Source organism: Peromyscus leucopus, chromosome 16_21 (genome assembly GCF_004664715.2).
Source record: "Peromyscus leucopus breed LL Stock chromosome 16_21, UCI_PerLeu_2.1, whole genome shotgun sequence".
NCBI classification, from domain to species: domain Eukaryota; kingdom Metazoa; phylum Chordata; class Mammalia; order Rodentia; family Cricetidae; genus Peromyscus; species Peromyscus leucopus.
The window spans coordinates 70,107,277-70,122,870 of record NC_051084.1 but is presented as its reverse complement, the minus strand read 5'-3'; the positions used below and the strand labels follow the sequence as shown (position 1 = coordinate 70,122,870).

Sequence of the window (15,594 nt, the reverse complement as noted above, 5' to 3'; positions counted from 1 at the left end):
GTAGGGAAGACATGGTGGGCATCTTAGGGAGATCTCTGTGAGTTCAAGGCCAGCCTGGGCTACAGAGTGGGTTCCAGAAAAGGCGCAAAGCTACACAGAGAAACCCTGTCTCGAAAAACCAAAAAAAAAAAAAAAAAAAAAGCCAAGACTAGAAGTCTGGGTCATATACCTCAAAGGTCTGCCCCCAGTAGTGCACTAGTTAGTCTTCATGTTCAAAGTTATCACAACCACCCAGAACCATGCCACCTGCTTAAGCATTCAAATAATTGAACCTGTAGGGTGCAGTGCATATTAAAATAAGTGGGTTTATATTCCAGCTAAGATAGCTGGCTAAGGATCAGAGAAGCTAAAACTGTCCAGAGTTCTTCAGCAAGTAGGCAAGGGAGATGAGAAACTTGAACTTCAAGCACAAATCATTCCACCTGAAACCCAGTTGGAACTTAGTATATATTTAAAATAAAGTTGCAAATGCTTGCTCAGTCCCTTAATCCTAAAAGCATGGGGTACCAACTCTACATTAAAATTTTCCACCAACCCCCAAGATCCAGCTATACCACTCTTGGGCATATACCCAAAGAATGCTAAAATATACCACAAGGACACATGCTCAGCTATGTTCATATCAGCATTGTTTGTAATAGCCAGAACCTGGAAGCAACCTAGATGCCCTTAAGCTGAAGAATGGATAAATAAAATGTGGTACATATACACAATGGAATACTACTCAGCAGAGAAAATCAATGACATGAGGTTTGCAGGCAAATGAATGGATCTAGAAAAAAATCATCCTGAGTGAGGTAACCCAGACTCAGAAAGACAAACATGGTATGTACTCACTCATAGGAGGATACTAGATGTAGAACAAGGATGACTGGACTGCTATTCACATCACCAGGGAGGCTACCTGGAAAACAGGACCCCAAGAAAGACACGGGGATCGCCCAATGATGGAGAAATGGATGAGATCTACATGAACAGACTGGACATGAGTTGGGGTAATGAAGGGTGAGGGTCGAGGGAAAGAGAGCTTGGGGGAGCGGGAGATCCCAGCTGGATCAAGAACAGAGAGGGAGAACAAGGAATAGGGGACCATGGTAAATGAAGACCACATGAGAATAGGAAGAAACAAAGTGCTAGAGAGGCCCACAGAAATCCACAAAGATACCCCCACAATAGACTGCTGGCAATGGTCAAGACAGAGCCGAAACTGACCTACTCTGGTGATAGGATGACCAAACACCCTAATAGTCGTGCTAGAAACCCCATCCAATGACTGAGGGAACTGGATGCAGAGATCCATGGCTAGGCCCCGGGTGGAGCTCCGGAGTCCAATTAGTGAGAAAGAGGAGGGTTTATATGAGCTAGAATTGTTGAGATCAAGGTTGGATAAGCACAGGGACAAATAGCCAAATGAATGGAAACACATGAACTATGAACAAATGGCTGAGGGGGCCGGATCAGACCCTCTGAATAGGTAAGACAGTTGATTGGCTTGATCTGTTTGGGACGCATCCAGGTAATGGGACTGGGTCCTGTGCTCAGTGCATGAGTTGGCTGTTTGAAACCTGGGGCTTATGCAGGGACGCTTGGCTCACTCAGCCTGGGATGAGGGGACTGAACCTGTCTGGACTGAGTCTACCAGGTTGATCTCAATCCTCTGGAGAGGCTTTGCCCTGGAGGAGGTGGGAATGGGGGGTGGGTTGGGAGGAAGGGGAGGGAGGCGGGAGGGGGGAGAACAAGGGAATCCGTGGCTGATATGTAGAACTAAATTAAAGTAAAATAAAATAATTTTTTTAAAAAAAAATTCCACCAATAAAGCTTTATAAAATCAAACACATAGGTAAAGGAACCAACCACAGCACTTTTTGACAGTAATCAAGATATATGCTTTTTATAGATATATGGTATATATAGATAAATGACTGATAAATAGATCATAGATAAAAGATATATGATAGATCAATAGATAAAAGATATATGATATATTGATAGATAATAGGTGATTGATAGATAAGAGACAGATGATATATAGGTAGGTAGGTAGATAGATAGATAGATAGATAGATAGATAGATAGATAGATAGATAGAAATATAGATAGAGATCAATTTCATTTTCTACAGAATAATAGAAACTTAGAATGTAAGAGTTCCTAAAAAAAGTTTTTTGTTTGATCACTGGTGCCATTAACCCACTCAAACTAGCTTAAAGAGAAGCAGCAATTTTTTATTCATAGAACTAGAAACCAGTCTTTGGTTAGATTTCTGACCTGAGTGGGTTATGCATCAAAGAGGAATTGCTCACTTGAATAAATTCTCCCATGAACCACACCAAGTATATGTTTCAAAAAGAGTAAATCTCACCATATTTTATTTTCTTCTGCCAAATGAACATTTAGTAGCACATATAGTAGTAACACATAAAGGAAAAGATGCCAATATCTACTAACTGTATATTATATATGATTTGTTACATTAGATCATTTAATTTATTTTTTAATCTCTGGGAGTTTGGATCATGCTCATAGACATGGCAACTGAGTGTCTGGTGCACTCTCTGAGATTTCAGAATTAGTGAAGGATTCAAACCTAATCAAATTCTAGTCTTCTGAATAAAACCTGATAGATTTGTCTATGAATACCTTCCACCTCAAAAGAGAAAGGCCCTTGTCTACTCTAGACATGATTCAGTCAGAAGCTGTAGTCAGCATCCAAATCCATTCACTTCAACCTTTTTAGCCTGAATTCTATTTCTTGTCTTAGCCCATAAAAAGTCCAGTGCAAGCAAGTATTTCAGGAAATGTATCTCACAACCAGAAGGAAAGAAACATGGTGGCATTATTATGTCTTGGTCATTTATCTAATTCTCTCCCTGTAGTGTATGTGTTCCTATTTGTTTGCAGACATCCATTCATTAGTAGTTCTAGGACTGCGGTCTCACTCTGGGAAAATTTCTTCCCACTCAAGAATGTGCTTTTCAGAGTGCTATGTACATTGCTGTCCTTTCTTCCCTCCCTTACCTCACCCCATTTTTAAAGAGGAAACATGTAAAATCTCCAGTCTACTGTCATTTCAAATATACCAAATAGTATTCTAATTCTTTTATGGTCTCAGATATATTCCAGTAAGAAATTTAAAGTCTTAATTAAACTGAATAAACATCTCTTAAAGTACTCTTTAAATGTGAGTATATCACATTTGCCAACAAATAATCCATTCTCAGTACTTTTTAGAGACACCCACACACTTGTGCACATATGTTTGTGTTGAAGGATTGAGTCTGTAAATGAACAAAGCACTGTTTTTAGTTTATATTTTGTTCACACTTCTCAGTCAAATTGCAAATACTTTACCTGTGAGTATATTAGAACTTTCATAAAACAAAATTTTTATTGTGTTATTTGTCCTAGAATTTACTTTCATAGGAATCCTGAATGCTTTGCTGCAACCAACATTTTCATTGCATGGAGCTTTGTGAGTCTAGGAATGCTTCACAGGTCATCCTTGGTCACCTGGAACATTTCCTGTTAGGTCCCTAATCTCTCAAAACCTGAGTCAGCTGTTACAGCATAAGGTAGTGGGTGGCATGATTAAAGCAGTTGTAAGTTAACTAAGTTGGTAGACATAAAATTAAAATTAAAAACAAATTATAAAATCCCAGGATAAACAGCTTTAATAGTACTTTTTCCATGAAGTTCTTCAAAAGGATGGAGGCAGCAGAAAGAACAGCATATGGCAGAGACAGCCTGCTTACAATACAGCAGACTGTGCTCAGCAGGCAGATCTTGCAATCTACACTCTGATAGATTCAAGATATCTAATTTGTTCACCATTTAAACCCAGTATTCTGGGACCAAAAGAATGGTAGCTTTGAGTGGGAGAAACAGCAGCCAAGAAGTCAGAAACATGACTCAAACAAGATGTTGAGTCTGAGGGAAAGTTGTAGTTCCTTAAAATGATGAGCCAGAAAACCAGCTTGGGGTGTGGGGTGGGGGGGAGAAGGTGCATTTCAACAAGTGAATGAGATTTAAAAGCTTTGGCTCCATGTCATTGAGAAAAATGATTAAGAAAACCTCTAAGATAAACATCTGCAAGATGTTAAGCTTTTCATGATGTGGTAATCCCACTTACATTTTCTTCTGCTAAGATTAGAGTCCCTGAAAGCAGAGCATATGGTGACTGTTCTGTATCACTGTATTTTCTCTCATAAATACTTCCAGATCCGGATGGCCAAATGAAATATTTTCGTATCCTAGATTATACAGTTTACATTTTTCTTTAAGCCTACTAGCCACATTTCCTTCCTGGTGATTAATAACAAATGCTGGCATTGTATATGGAAGAAAACCAAACAGAATCCTGTCAGGGAGCCATGGATGAAGATCTGTAAGCCTTAAGCATTAGACCTATAATTAGGGTTAGGGTTGGATTAGGATTAATACTCATAGTTCTAAAGCCAGAGTCATTCCTTCAAAAAATGAAATGTTGCAAACCCTAAAAAAACAGGCTAGCAAGTGGTCAGGTGCAATAGGTTCAAAGGCTAAATAACTGAAATTAAAGAGCATAGGTTTCTGAAAATACTCATGCATGCATCTTCCCCATTAGAGCAGATTGTCCCTGTTCAGTACCATGGACATAAGCTTAGAAAACAAAAAACTAGAAAAGCTCTTTTAAAAAGAACTACACACACACACACACACACACACACACACACACACACACACACACACACACCACACCACACACAGACCACACACACACACCACACACACACACACCAAAAAAAAAAAAACAGCAATCATTTTGTAGGAGTATATACATAGTTGGATTAGGTCATGTTGTTTTTTTTCTCTTGTGCTCTTTTGGGTGGGTGGGGATCCTGCCACCCAGCTCCCAGATAAATCACACATGAAGGCTTATTCTTAATTCTAAATGCATGGCCTTAGCTTAGTATGTTGCTTGCCAGCTTTCCTTGACTTATCTCTTGCCTCTAGGTTTTTTTCATTACTCTTACTTCCTGGCTTGCTGTGTGGCTGGCCCCTGGAGTTCTCCTCCTTCTCTGGCTGCTGCTTTTTTCTCACCCCAGATTTCTCCTTGTATTTATCCTCCCTGCCTGCCAGCCCCACCTATCCTTTCTCCTGCTTTGCTATTGGCCATTCAGTTCTTTATTAGACCATCAAGTGTTTTAGACAGGCAAAATAACACAGCTTCAGAGTTAAACAAATGCAACATAAACAAAAGTAACATACCTTCAAGTAATATTCTACAACATCCCCCCGCCTTTTGTCTAAACAAAAAAAAAAGTTTTTAACTTAAACATAGTAAGACTATCTGCAATGTCAATTACCAAATAAGGATTACATTCACAATATTCTGTCCATTTGTAGTTACCATATTCAGAGAAAAATCCATTATCTATCCCATCTTAGTGAGTCCAAAGTTTTACACCTAACTTACTTTCTATCATAACAAAAGAAAACTTCAGTTATAAGTATCTAGTCTTCAACTCCATCAAAGACCCAGAAGGATGTAATATTATTTAACAACAGAGATATTTGGCTACCTGGACAGTCACCCAAAGTTTCTCTGCAACATTGAGGCATTCATCTTCACCTTACAGGCCCAGAGTACCTGACAAACTTTTCAGTGAAGCAAGAAGTTTAAAGGACTATCCTGTCTTGCTTTGGCAAAGCTCAGCAGTCACTTTCCTGTGTGTCCTGCAGAATATCTGGCAAACTCTTCTGTGAAGCAGGAATTTTGAAGGACTGTCCTGCCTTGTTTTGGCAAAGTTTAATAGTCTTTTTCCTGTGTGTCCTGCATGTCCAGTCTGCTCAGCACATTGACAGCAGTCAACAGCAAGAGCAGTTTCTGTGACCAATGGCTAACCTTGCCACAAATGAAAGCAAACTCCTTCAGGAGTTTCTTCAATGCCCATTATCTTCTCTGAAGTAAATTGGTGCTACCAGGAGCAGATGTGTCTCATTGTCATGAAAAATTTTATGTTAATAAAACATTTTTTTTTCCAGACAGGGTTTCTCTGTGTAGCTTTGCGCCTTTCCTGGGACTCACTTGGTAGTCCAGGCTGGCCTCGAACTCACAGAGATCCGCCTGCCTCTGCCTCCTGAGTGCTGGGATTAAAGGCGTGTGCCACCACCGCCCGGCATTAGTAAAACATTTTAAATGCCACATTCTATAGGTCTTTGAAAGGATTGAAGACCATCTTTCTATCTAAAATAGATCTCTATATGATCTGGAAAGCATACCTAACATATGTACAAATTTGATTGTTATAAATAATAACTGCTAACCTATGTTTCCTGATTATCCTATATAGTTCATAATAGTAGCTTTTAAAAACTAGAACTTTACCTTACATTTTTAAATGAACTGCATAGGTATAATACCTTAAACAAGAGTATAAATAGATATACAATATGTGGTAACAAAAACAACCATAAATTTGCATCAATATACAAAAAGCCTTTAGACAAGAATCAAAACCTATATACAGTGTATAAAATTAACTTTAAATTTGTATCAATATACCAAAATCATGCCAATGCAAAACATCTGAGATTAATAGTTGTCTTTTTATCCTATATTCCTATATTCCCCTAAATATAACAAACATCCATGACCCACCAAATAACCAAAGACAACGTACCTCCGTATGTGGGCATAGTATTCTGCAAACTGCTTTCTGCTGTCTGTGGGTGAAGTATTTTTAGGGTCTCAGAAAGAAAATTTTGAGATAATGATCAAGTCCCAGGAAGACCAGCAGTAACGTTTGCTGATAGATATCACCTGTCAAGTTTCAGGAGGTCTTGCCTGATCAGACCCGATCTATATTAACCCTGGAGGAATCCACAGCCTGTCATCTCCTGTAGGAACAAAACTCCAAAGCATTTTTGATTTCCACTTGAAAAATACATTTTTTGACTTTTTAAAAGTTAAGGCATTCCTAAAGTTTATAGGCTGATTTATTTCAACAGTTCCTCTTTCAATTCCAGGGCTCTTTGCATCTGTCCTTTACTTTTTAACCATCAAAAAATTCAAAATCAACACAATAACATACAGAATCTAGACTCCATGTGTATCTCTCATCTCTACGTGGCTTATACTCTTTTATATTTCTTTACTTCTCTCTTTAAAGACTTTACTATTTTTAAACTATTTCTTTCTATGACTCTCCATACCCTTTTTCTTTCTTTCTTAAGCCTATACACATTGCAAAACACACTGGAATCTTGTTAGAGGTTTTTCCATCTGGACCTCTTTTACTGCATATCTTTAGTCATTTTTGACGACATGAGCAAACTTTAAACTGCTAACCCTCTGCATGTGGCTCTTGGCTGGCACTGCCCACTTTTCGGGTTGTAAAAACCAAGTGTGAAACTCATGGTCAGAGGTTTGTCTGACCAGGAACCGCATTTGACCTTCCTAGAGCTCTAAAATGCTGATGCTTGCACTGTGGCAGGCATTTTTACTTAGTTTTTTGTTCTTACTTAACATGCTGGCTGCTCAAGGGCTTACTTTAAGGCAGAAACTCTTAAAGGAGCCATATCTTTTTGTTTTCCTCAGCTATCTCAGGCCCTACATGGAAATATGGCCCCACATTGGGTGTCAAAATGTTGTTGATGGTTTTTTATTATTTTGAGGGACCAGCCACCTAGCTACACAGCCAGCCATGGAGTAAGAGTAAGATTTACAGAAGTAAGATAATAAGAAAAGCCCAGAGGCAAAAGGTAGGCAGGATAATTTAAAGTTAAGGAAAGTTGGCAAGAAACAAGCCAAACTAAGGCTGGGCATTCATAATTAAGAATAAGCCTCCATATGTGATTTATTTGGGAGCTGGATGGCAGGCCTCCCAAAAGAGTAAAAAACAAACAACAACAACCACCATTTTAAGAATGACTTACTATAAATGTTTTATACTCATTTATAACTGACTTGCCCCATCTTTTTCCTACATTGATAAGAGGAGGCCACTTCCTGGGTGTCAACTGTGATTCTCCTTATACTTCAGATGTGACTTTGTCACTAGGTTTCTTTCTTAGAGTGTCCTTTCCATTTTATGTGACAGAAGCAATGGTTTATTTTAGAAGAAATGGTTTATTTTAGCTCATAATTCCATGCTGTAGTCCACCATTGTGGGGAAGTCAGGGGTATAGGAACTTGAAGAGGCTGGTCAGTCATACCCACAGTCACCAGCAAAGAGAGAATGAATGCTTGAATGCTTAGTGCTCAGCTAGCTTCCTCCTGACATCTCCACAGGCCAACCTGATCTACACAATCTCTCATTGAGACTCTCTTCTTGGGTGGTTCTAGAGTGTCAAGTTCAAAGTTAAAACCAGTCATTACACTTCTCATATGATAACTCTAACTTGTCTATATAGCACAATTCAGGGAAGGAGCCATTGCTCACTCTTCTTCCAACAAACCTCTTCCTTAGATTCTTCACCATTTATTTTAAGACATTTAGGCAATGTCTAACTTCTAATTAAAATCCCAAGTCATAATATAAAATTGCATAAGAAAAGAAATAGAAACACACATTCATGTGTACATAACTGGAGAATGACTTTTTTCCCATAAAGAAAGTAGTTTTTGTGGAGATATTAGAAAGAGACCTAGGGTGAAAATTGGAGATATGTCAGGTGTATTTTACCATACAATTTTTTATTCTGTCAACATCCATCTTTGAGCCCCAGTAGAAATGTATAAATACGACTACAGGCATGAGTCATCCTAAATTTCATTGTCTTATAATTTCATTGAAAATTTTCACAGACATGCATTTTTAACCAAATATTTAGTCAATAATACTTTCCACATAATGCATGTGTGTCACCATCCTGAGTATAACAAAACTAATCTTAGAAACCTTACATCATACTGACTGTGAGCAGCCATTGAATATTTGGTAAAAGTATGAAGGACATGATGAACACCTTCTCATGCTAAAATTTCAGAGATTTTCTTAAGCAAATGTACATGTGCATTTGGCCATGTAGAGCTTGCCTGTTACCTTCTGTGGTAACTTTCTTATGGCTAGGTGAGCTTTACTAAGTCTACATAAGCAAAGTGCCCCCATTTCAGTCTGCTGACTACAACAGTATTCAACAAAAAGAACTGTTCAGTGCTCCCAGTCACTGTGGAATTGGTTTCCTAGGCAGCATACTATGCTTTATGTTTTACATTAGTATTGAGATACCCACTGGAGTTGGGATGTGTGATTTTTTCACACCAAATCCAAGCATCTTATTTAATTGACATGGTTCAGAAGGTAACTGATCAGAGGGTATCCTGAATGTCTTCTAAACCCCGCTCTTGTGCTTTCTTACCATGCCAGTGTCTGATCTTACAGACTAAAGTGGAGCCAATGTAGCATGATTGGAAACAGATCACAAGGATGTGGGATTCAGTTGAATATAGTTATTTTAAGCAGTGTAAATTCTTTTGGTCAGGTTACTCTGACCAAATCAGGAATTGACTTCAAATTGACTTCAAATCAGGAACAGTTGGAGCTGGGAAATGAATCTCCCCACCACCTTTTCCCTCTCCTGACTTCATGTTGGTTATCCTTTTAGTATATAACTTCACGGTTATCTTTTTAGTATATAACCCACTAAGTCCAATTAGTGCTGTCTACAACACTTGAGCGTGGGATCATCCATGGAAGCAAAGGCAACCCGCGGAGAGACTATATGCCTGAAGAAAACTGATTCTCCCCACTCAGCAGCCATCAAATGACAATAGCTCTTCAGCTATGGATGGGTTCTCATGAGGCCCTTCTTTATCGATGCTGAAATGGATTGGGTCTACCTTGTGCAGGTCTTCTAACCTAACCTGGACTGGGTTATTATACCCCACCCAGTACTAACTGAAAGAGATTTCTACTAGAGTTAGCATGTTAGAGTCTGATTTGTTAAAGACATTTTTTCAAGTTCTCAAGGTGTTCTGTTACCAAGTAGGTGTGGAACACATTGTGCCAGAAGCTGTTGGGTCAAGTTTAGTTGTAAATTCCTGGGTTTCCATTACATGAGCTAGCTCAGCATGAAGTGTTAGTTACAAGAATGAATGCATCATGGTACTTTTTAAACGTGAGCATTTAATATCATATGTAAATAAATTTATTTATTCAATATTGAGAGCCACTGGTAGCAAAAATCCATGAGAGTATACAGCAATGACAAATAGTGTTCAGAAGGTCAACCTATCAGAACTAAGGGTTCTGTTAGAGGAATCATCATGCAAGGTGTTATGGAATTACTGCCTTTTGAATGATCTGGCTGTCTCTTGTTATTTTTGTGCAATAACAGCTATGATTCTCCCCATTTAATGTGCATTGCCATGTTATGTGTACATGTAATCTCATGATTGCATCTCAATCTTATGAGCACACATAATTGTAGATAATCTAGAAGGTGGTTTCTTGTTTAACTGTACAATTTTTATGAATAGAAACATACTAAAATAGACTTCATAACTAGATCTATTGTTCCATGTGGACTGTAGACACTTAGAAGTCTTGTTCTCCATCTTTAGCCAATGACACAGTAAATATCGGCCAGACAAAGTGTCTTCATAGAACTTTCACAGAGCAGAATTGCAGGTGCCTAGCCTTGTTAGATCAACACTCTTCAGAAGAATTATAGAGAACCAGAAGTGATAGTGCAGGTGTCTGGCCTTATATATTTTAGTCCTCAAGAGATCAATAGCACCTATGTTGCCCTAAGCCTTCTCCACTGGCACCTCCCCACTCTAATTCAAATAACAATTAACACTTTGTATTTAATTCTACACCAGTTTTTAATGTAAGATTTTTGGCTCAGTAGACTAATTATATAGGTCCTGAGATTCAGGTGACTAACAGAAAAAGGCTGTTAACTGACTAACCATATCTAGATATTATTAATCACATAAAATAGTACACATATTCTTTGCCTTTTCCTTAAATCCCTCATTGGTTTAATTTCTTTCCTTGTAACCTTTGTAGCTATCCCTTTAAGAGATAGCCAGAACTTTTTACAACCTACAGCTGTTGTCAATCACCAAATAAGCTAAGTCTTTGCCAAGTGTGACTCTTATCAATATTTGTCCCTGAGAGTTTGTTTTGCAGTTTTTACTGACAAGTTGTTAATGAATGGAGATATATATGCTTGGGGGAACAAAGAGAGAGAAGATGGAAAAGACCTTGACAGTTATGAGAGAAAAGCAAGAAAATAATTGATTGAGAACAACAGAGATGAGGATGGAGATGGAAAGAACTAGGTAGAATGATGAGAGAACAGCAGGAGAGACTGAGAGCAGGAGGGACCGAGAGGAGCTAAGTAAGAGAACAGAAAAGAAACTGTGCAGATAGATAGACTTGACTTAGAAGAATAAAGTGAATGGACTAAAGAACTCAGTGTGCTTAGATCCATTGAATATCCCTCAGATTAGAATCCTCAGCTGGTTGTTAGACTCTTCCACAGACCCTGGGAGCAAACAATATAGGTTGAACCTATTATTGTTTGCATTAATTCAAAGAATCTATGCTGGAAATTTACCAAATACAAATGCACATATATAGTATATGAACTACATATATGTATATATGTGTGTGTGTTATAGTATATAATTAACCCGGCTTCACTCTAGACCATGGATGAGTCCAGTAAGAGATGACATAAGGCCATGTTTGTTTATCAAGGACAACAAAAAAGTAAATAAGTAGAAATACATCCCATACAAGTCATATTTGAAAATATGGTTGGACATCTAAACAAATAATTACAGGCAACTAAGGCATGTTGAAAACAAGAGAAGTAGTCTTCCCCCATAGGGGAATACTCTAATTGGTTATCCAGTACCAAGTGGTCACTCCTGAAATCATGCACATGCAACACTGGGCAGACTCAGCAAGTTATATCTATATATTTGTGCATTAATATGTTAGATACCTGCAACAATAGCAAGAAGGGAGGAGGAGGCCAGTAGTTTGGTAGGTATTGATGTGGGGAGCCATGGTGGGCATTGTTGGAAGAAGGGAAGGAAATAGGAGGAAATGCTTTAGTGATATTTTAATATAAGTGTTAACAATAATAAAACTTCAAAAAGTAAAATAAAAATGTGTGCTCATGTTTGCTCCCTGTAGCTGCCTAACCTGCTCTCACTTCCCAGCTCCTAATCTGTTGCTGGCTTGAAACCTTGAGAAAGTTTTTATATTATCTAGTAATTTTATCTCCTGTTTAGCAATATAGATATTTTAAAGTTTATATCTAACACCTACCTTAAAGGATCACAATGAGAGTAAAAAGGCATAATGCTGGAAACCACTGCCAAGGTGTTTTCAAATCAAATGCTGAATTCTTAATTGGCAGGCAAAGAATGATGTATCCATAGTGCTTTGCCCTCAGATTTATTTGCTCATGGTCAGCAGCATCAATAACACCTAGAAATGTGCTGCAAACATGCACTCTCAAACCCAGCTCAGACCTGCTGCATCATAACATATCTTCTAATGAGATCCCATGTTGACTCATAGACACAGGGATGCCTGAGAGGCACTAATAGAGAAAGTTCACCTGAGACTCAGACGCAAATCAACCTAAAGTTGGGAGACTTGGATGGAGTTGGGTGCTTACCCACATCCCAGGACTTTAAGTTCACCATCTCTCTCATCCTTTCTCAGACATCTGTAACAAGGGGGTATTAAAACTTCCTAGATATCATTGTTCTTTCTTTAGCCCAAGCTGTAACTAACAGGATTTTTTGAAGCACATTTTCATGTCTACCATAATATCAAGAGCACCGTAATTTTGTCTTGTTTTTCACATTTTTAATTATTCAGCTGTCTTATTTGTCACTGTTTGGGGAATTATTGCAAACTTATGTCTAAAACGCTTCTGATTAATGCATATTTAGGCAACTAAGCAGATGCAGAATGGGCTGACTACTTTCATAAAATTAAACATTGATGAAACATGTATTTGCACAGCAATAATGATGCCACATGTGCATAAATAATGACAGATCTTCTTCCCTAATCATCTCAGGGTGAAAATAATGAATGGGAGACAGATTTAGAAAATATGTCTGGCTCACCATGTGAACTATTTTCAAGTGTATTTGCACATGTGAATAAAATTATGTTAATTTATAGCTTCTATTAGCACATAAAAATAAAAGAATTTGTAATTAGGTTTAAAAGATATGGGTTATATCAGATATGTCAGGATATGTCATAATTTCTAGAGCTTTTTATAAATCATAGAAAATAAGTGTTTTAGGGTAATTTTTGCAGTTCTGCAGATTAATTTTATACAGGTATGTTCTGAGGTCATAAGTTATTCTAAGGTATATCTTTGCATGTCGAGGATTGAAATCTATCTTGTGTTTGATAGCATGTCTCAATTTGATTGTCAGGACTTTTTTTCTTTTTTTGTGAGTAATGTGATCTTAAATTCAGTTGTTGAAGACTGTGATCCCTGAGACTTTATCCCAAAAAGAACACCTCAGTGAGTGAAACAGATCTCATCTCTTGCCAACAGTCAAGCAAGAAGGGAGGCAGATGGTGAAGAAGTCAAATCAAGGAGGACATTGGCTTTCACAGAGCTGAAGGGAAAACAAGAGAACTCTGCATGAGAGATTAGGAAAGCCCAGTGGGGGGGGGGGGGGACCCGCCTGCTGTGTCTGTAGGTAGACATTCAACTTGGGTTGCAGACCATGGTGGGCTTCAGCTTGGTGCTGTGGCTTATGGTATGTCCGGTGAGAGGCAATCAACTTGCCATTTCTATTATGATGCACATTGATCAGTAGAGGTCTTAGAGGGTGGGACCTTTTAGAAGCACCTTTTAGCAAACTCTTCTCTTCTACAGGAACACACGCTTCTTGAAATGTATATTCCATTGAAAAGGTTTAAATGGTTGTTAAACAGTCTGTTTGTTCTTTCAGGTAATATCAAGATTATCAAACAAATCAGCAGTCTCACAGGTATGGCTGGCTTTTGTTTTATATTTTTGATTTTTGATTTTGCTTTGCTATGTGGCCAAGGCTGACCTAGAACTCAACCATGGTTCTGAATGTTTTGTTCTTATCTAGTTCTGGTGTCATGATAAGACTGGCCTCATAGAATGAGGTTTGGTAGTGTTCTTTCTCTTTCCATTTTACAGAGCATTTTGAGGAATGTTGCTGTTAGATCTTCCTTAAAGGTTTAATAGAATTCAGCAGTGAGTCCAGCCCTGAGGTTTTCTTTGTAGAGAAGCAAAGATAACTCTTCAAGCCCCATTTCTTGCTTACATTGTTTATATCATGCAAGAGCATAATGTCTAGGATTATATCCATTTCTTCTATATTTTTTTAAAAATAAAGTTTCTGAAGTATTTGTTTTCAATCCTTTGGATTTCTTTTGAATTATTTCTAATTTTATTAATTTGGATTTTGTTTTACTTTCAGTTCCTCTGAAAAAGGGTTGCCAATTTGCTTTGTTATTTCAAAATGTTAATTTTTGTTTGATTGAGTCTATGCATGGTACTTTGCTCTCTATTTCATCAGTTACTTCCCTGGTCTTTATCATTCCTTAATGCCAACTGCTTTGCACTAGGCTTGTTGTGGTGATGCCACATTAAAGAAATGAATCTTCTGATTGGAGTCACTTCAAGCCTGATCTGATCTCTTTGCTTCTCTCCATGTGGCCTGTCTGTCTGTCTGTGTCACATCAGCCACACAGATAGCACTGCTCCTTATTTTTAAACATCACATAAAACATGGTATGGGAAAAGAATGAGAAATCTTTGTCTAAAATTTTTACCAGAGTTTTACAAGAGAAGTGCTTTTCTGACCCAAATAACACACAGATGCTATCCATCTGTATCCATATGTTGCTTCCAACATTTACTGTGGCTAAATCATTGTTTTTAATGTCCACTGCTTTCAGCAATGATATCAATGATATTATATTTAGCCACTTCTCTCTCTCTCTCCCTCTCTCCCCCTCTCTCCCTCCCTCCCTCCTTCTCTCTCTCTCCCTCTCTCCCCCTCTCTCCCTCCCTCCCTCCTTCTCTCTCTCTCCCTCTCTCCCCCTCTCTCCCTCCCTCCCTCCCTCCTTCTCTCTCTCTCTCTCTCTCTCTCTCTCTCTCTCTCTCTTTCTCTCTCTCTCTCTCTCTCTCACACACACACACTATTCTGTCAGTGGCATGAAAGGGTCATAGTTTAAAATTAGAGCATTGCATTCAGTGTACCAGGCTTAAATTTTTAGGCCACCAACCTGCTCAAATCATGATATGGAGACTTCTTATTAGTTATGAATGTTCTGCATTATCTTAGCTCTTATTTAAATCTGTTTCTATTTATCTACATTTTGCCTTGGGGCTTTTTACCTTTCTTTCTTTGTGTATATCTTACTTTTGTGCTTCCTCCAGTATCTGACTGCCTGGCCTGGCCCTGGGCATGTCCCTCTCTTTCTCCTGATTCTCTCCTTCTTCCTCTCTCTCCTGAGCCTAGATTTCTCCTCCTACTTATTTTCTCTGCCTGCCAGCCATGCCTATTCCTCTCTGCCTAGCTATTGGCCATTCAGGTGTTTATTAGACCAATCAGGTGCCTTAGGCAGGCAA

The 15,594-nt window shown here is 38.3% G+C and overlaps 1 protein-coding gene across 1 annotated transcript in view; it reads left to right on the top strand.

Annotated features, from left to right (window-relative positions):
- Positions 1–15,594, top strand: part of Kcnh8 (potassium voltage-gated channel subfamily H member 8) — a 373,567-nt gene that overhangs the window by 330,282 nt on the left and 27,691 nt on the right. The window contains exon 12 of the mRNA XM_028890182.2: positions 13,937–13,975. Within this exon, the coding sequence (XP_028746015.1) occupies positions 13,937–13,975 (39 nt within the window). The remainder of the gene's footprint in view (positions 1–13,936; positions 13,976–15,594) is intronic.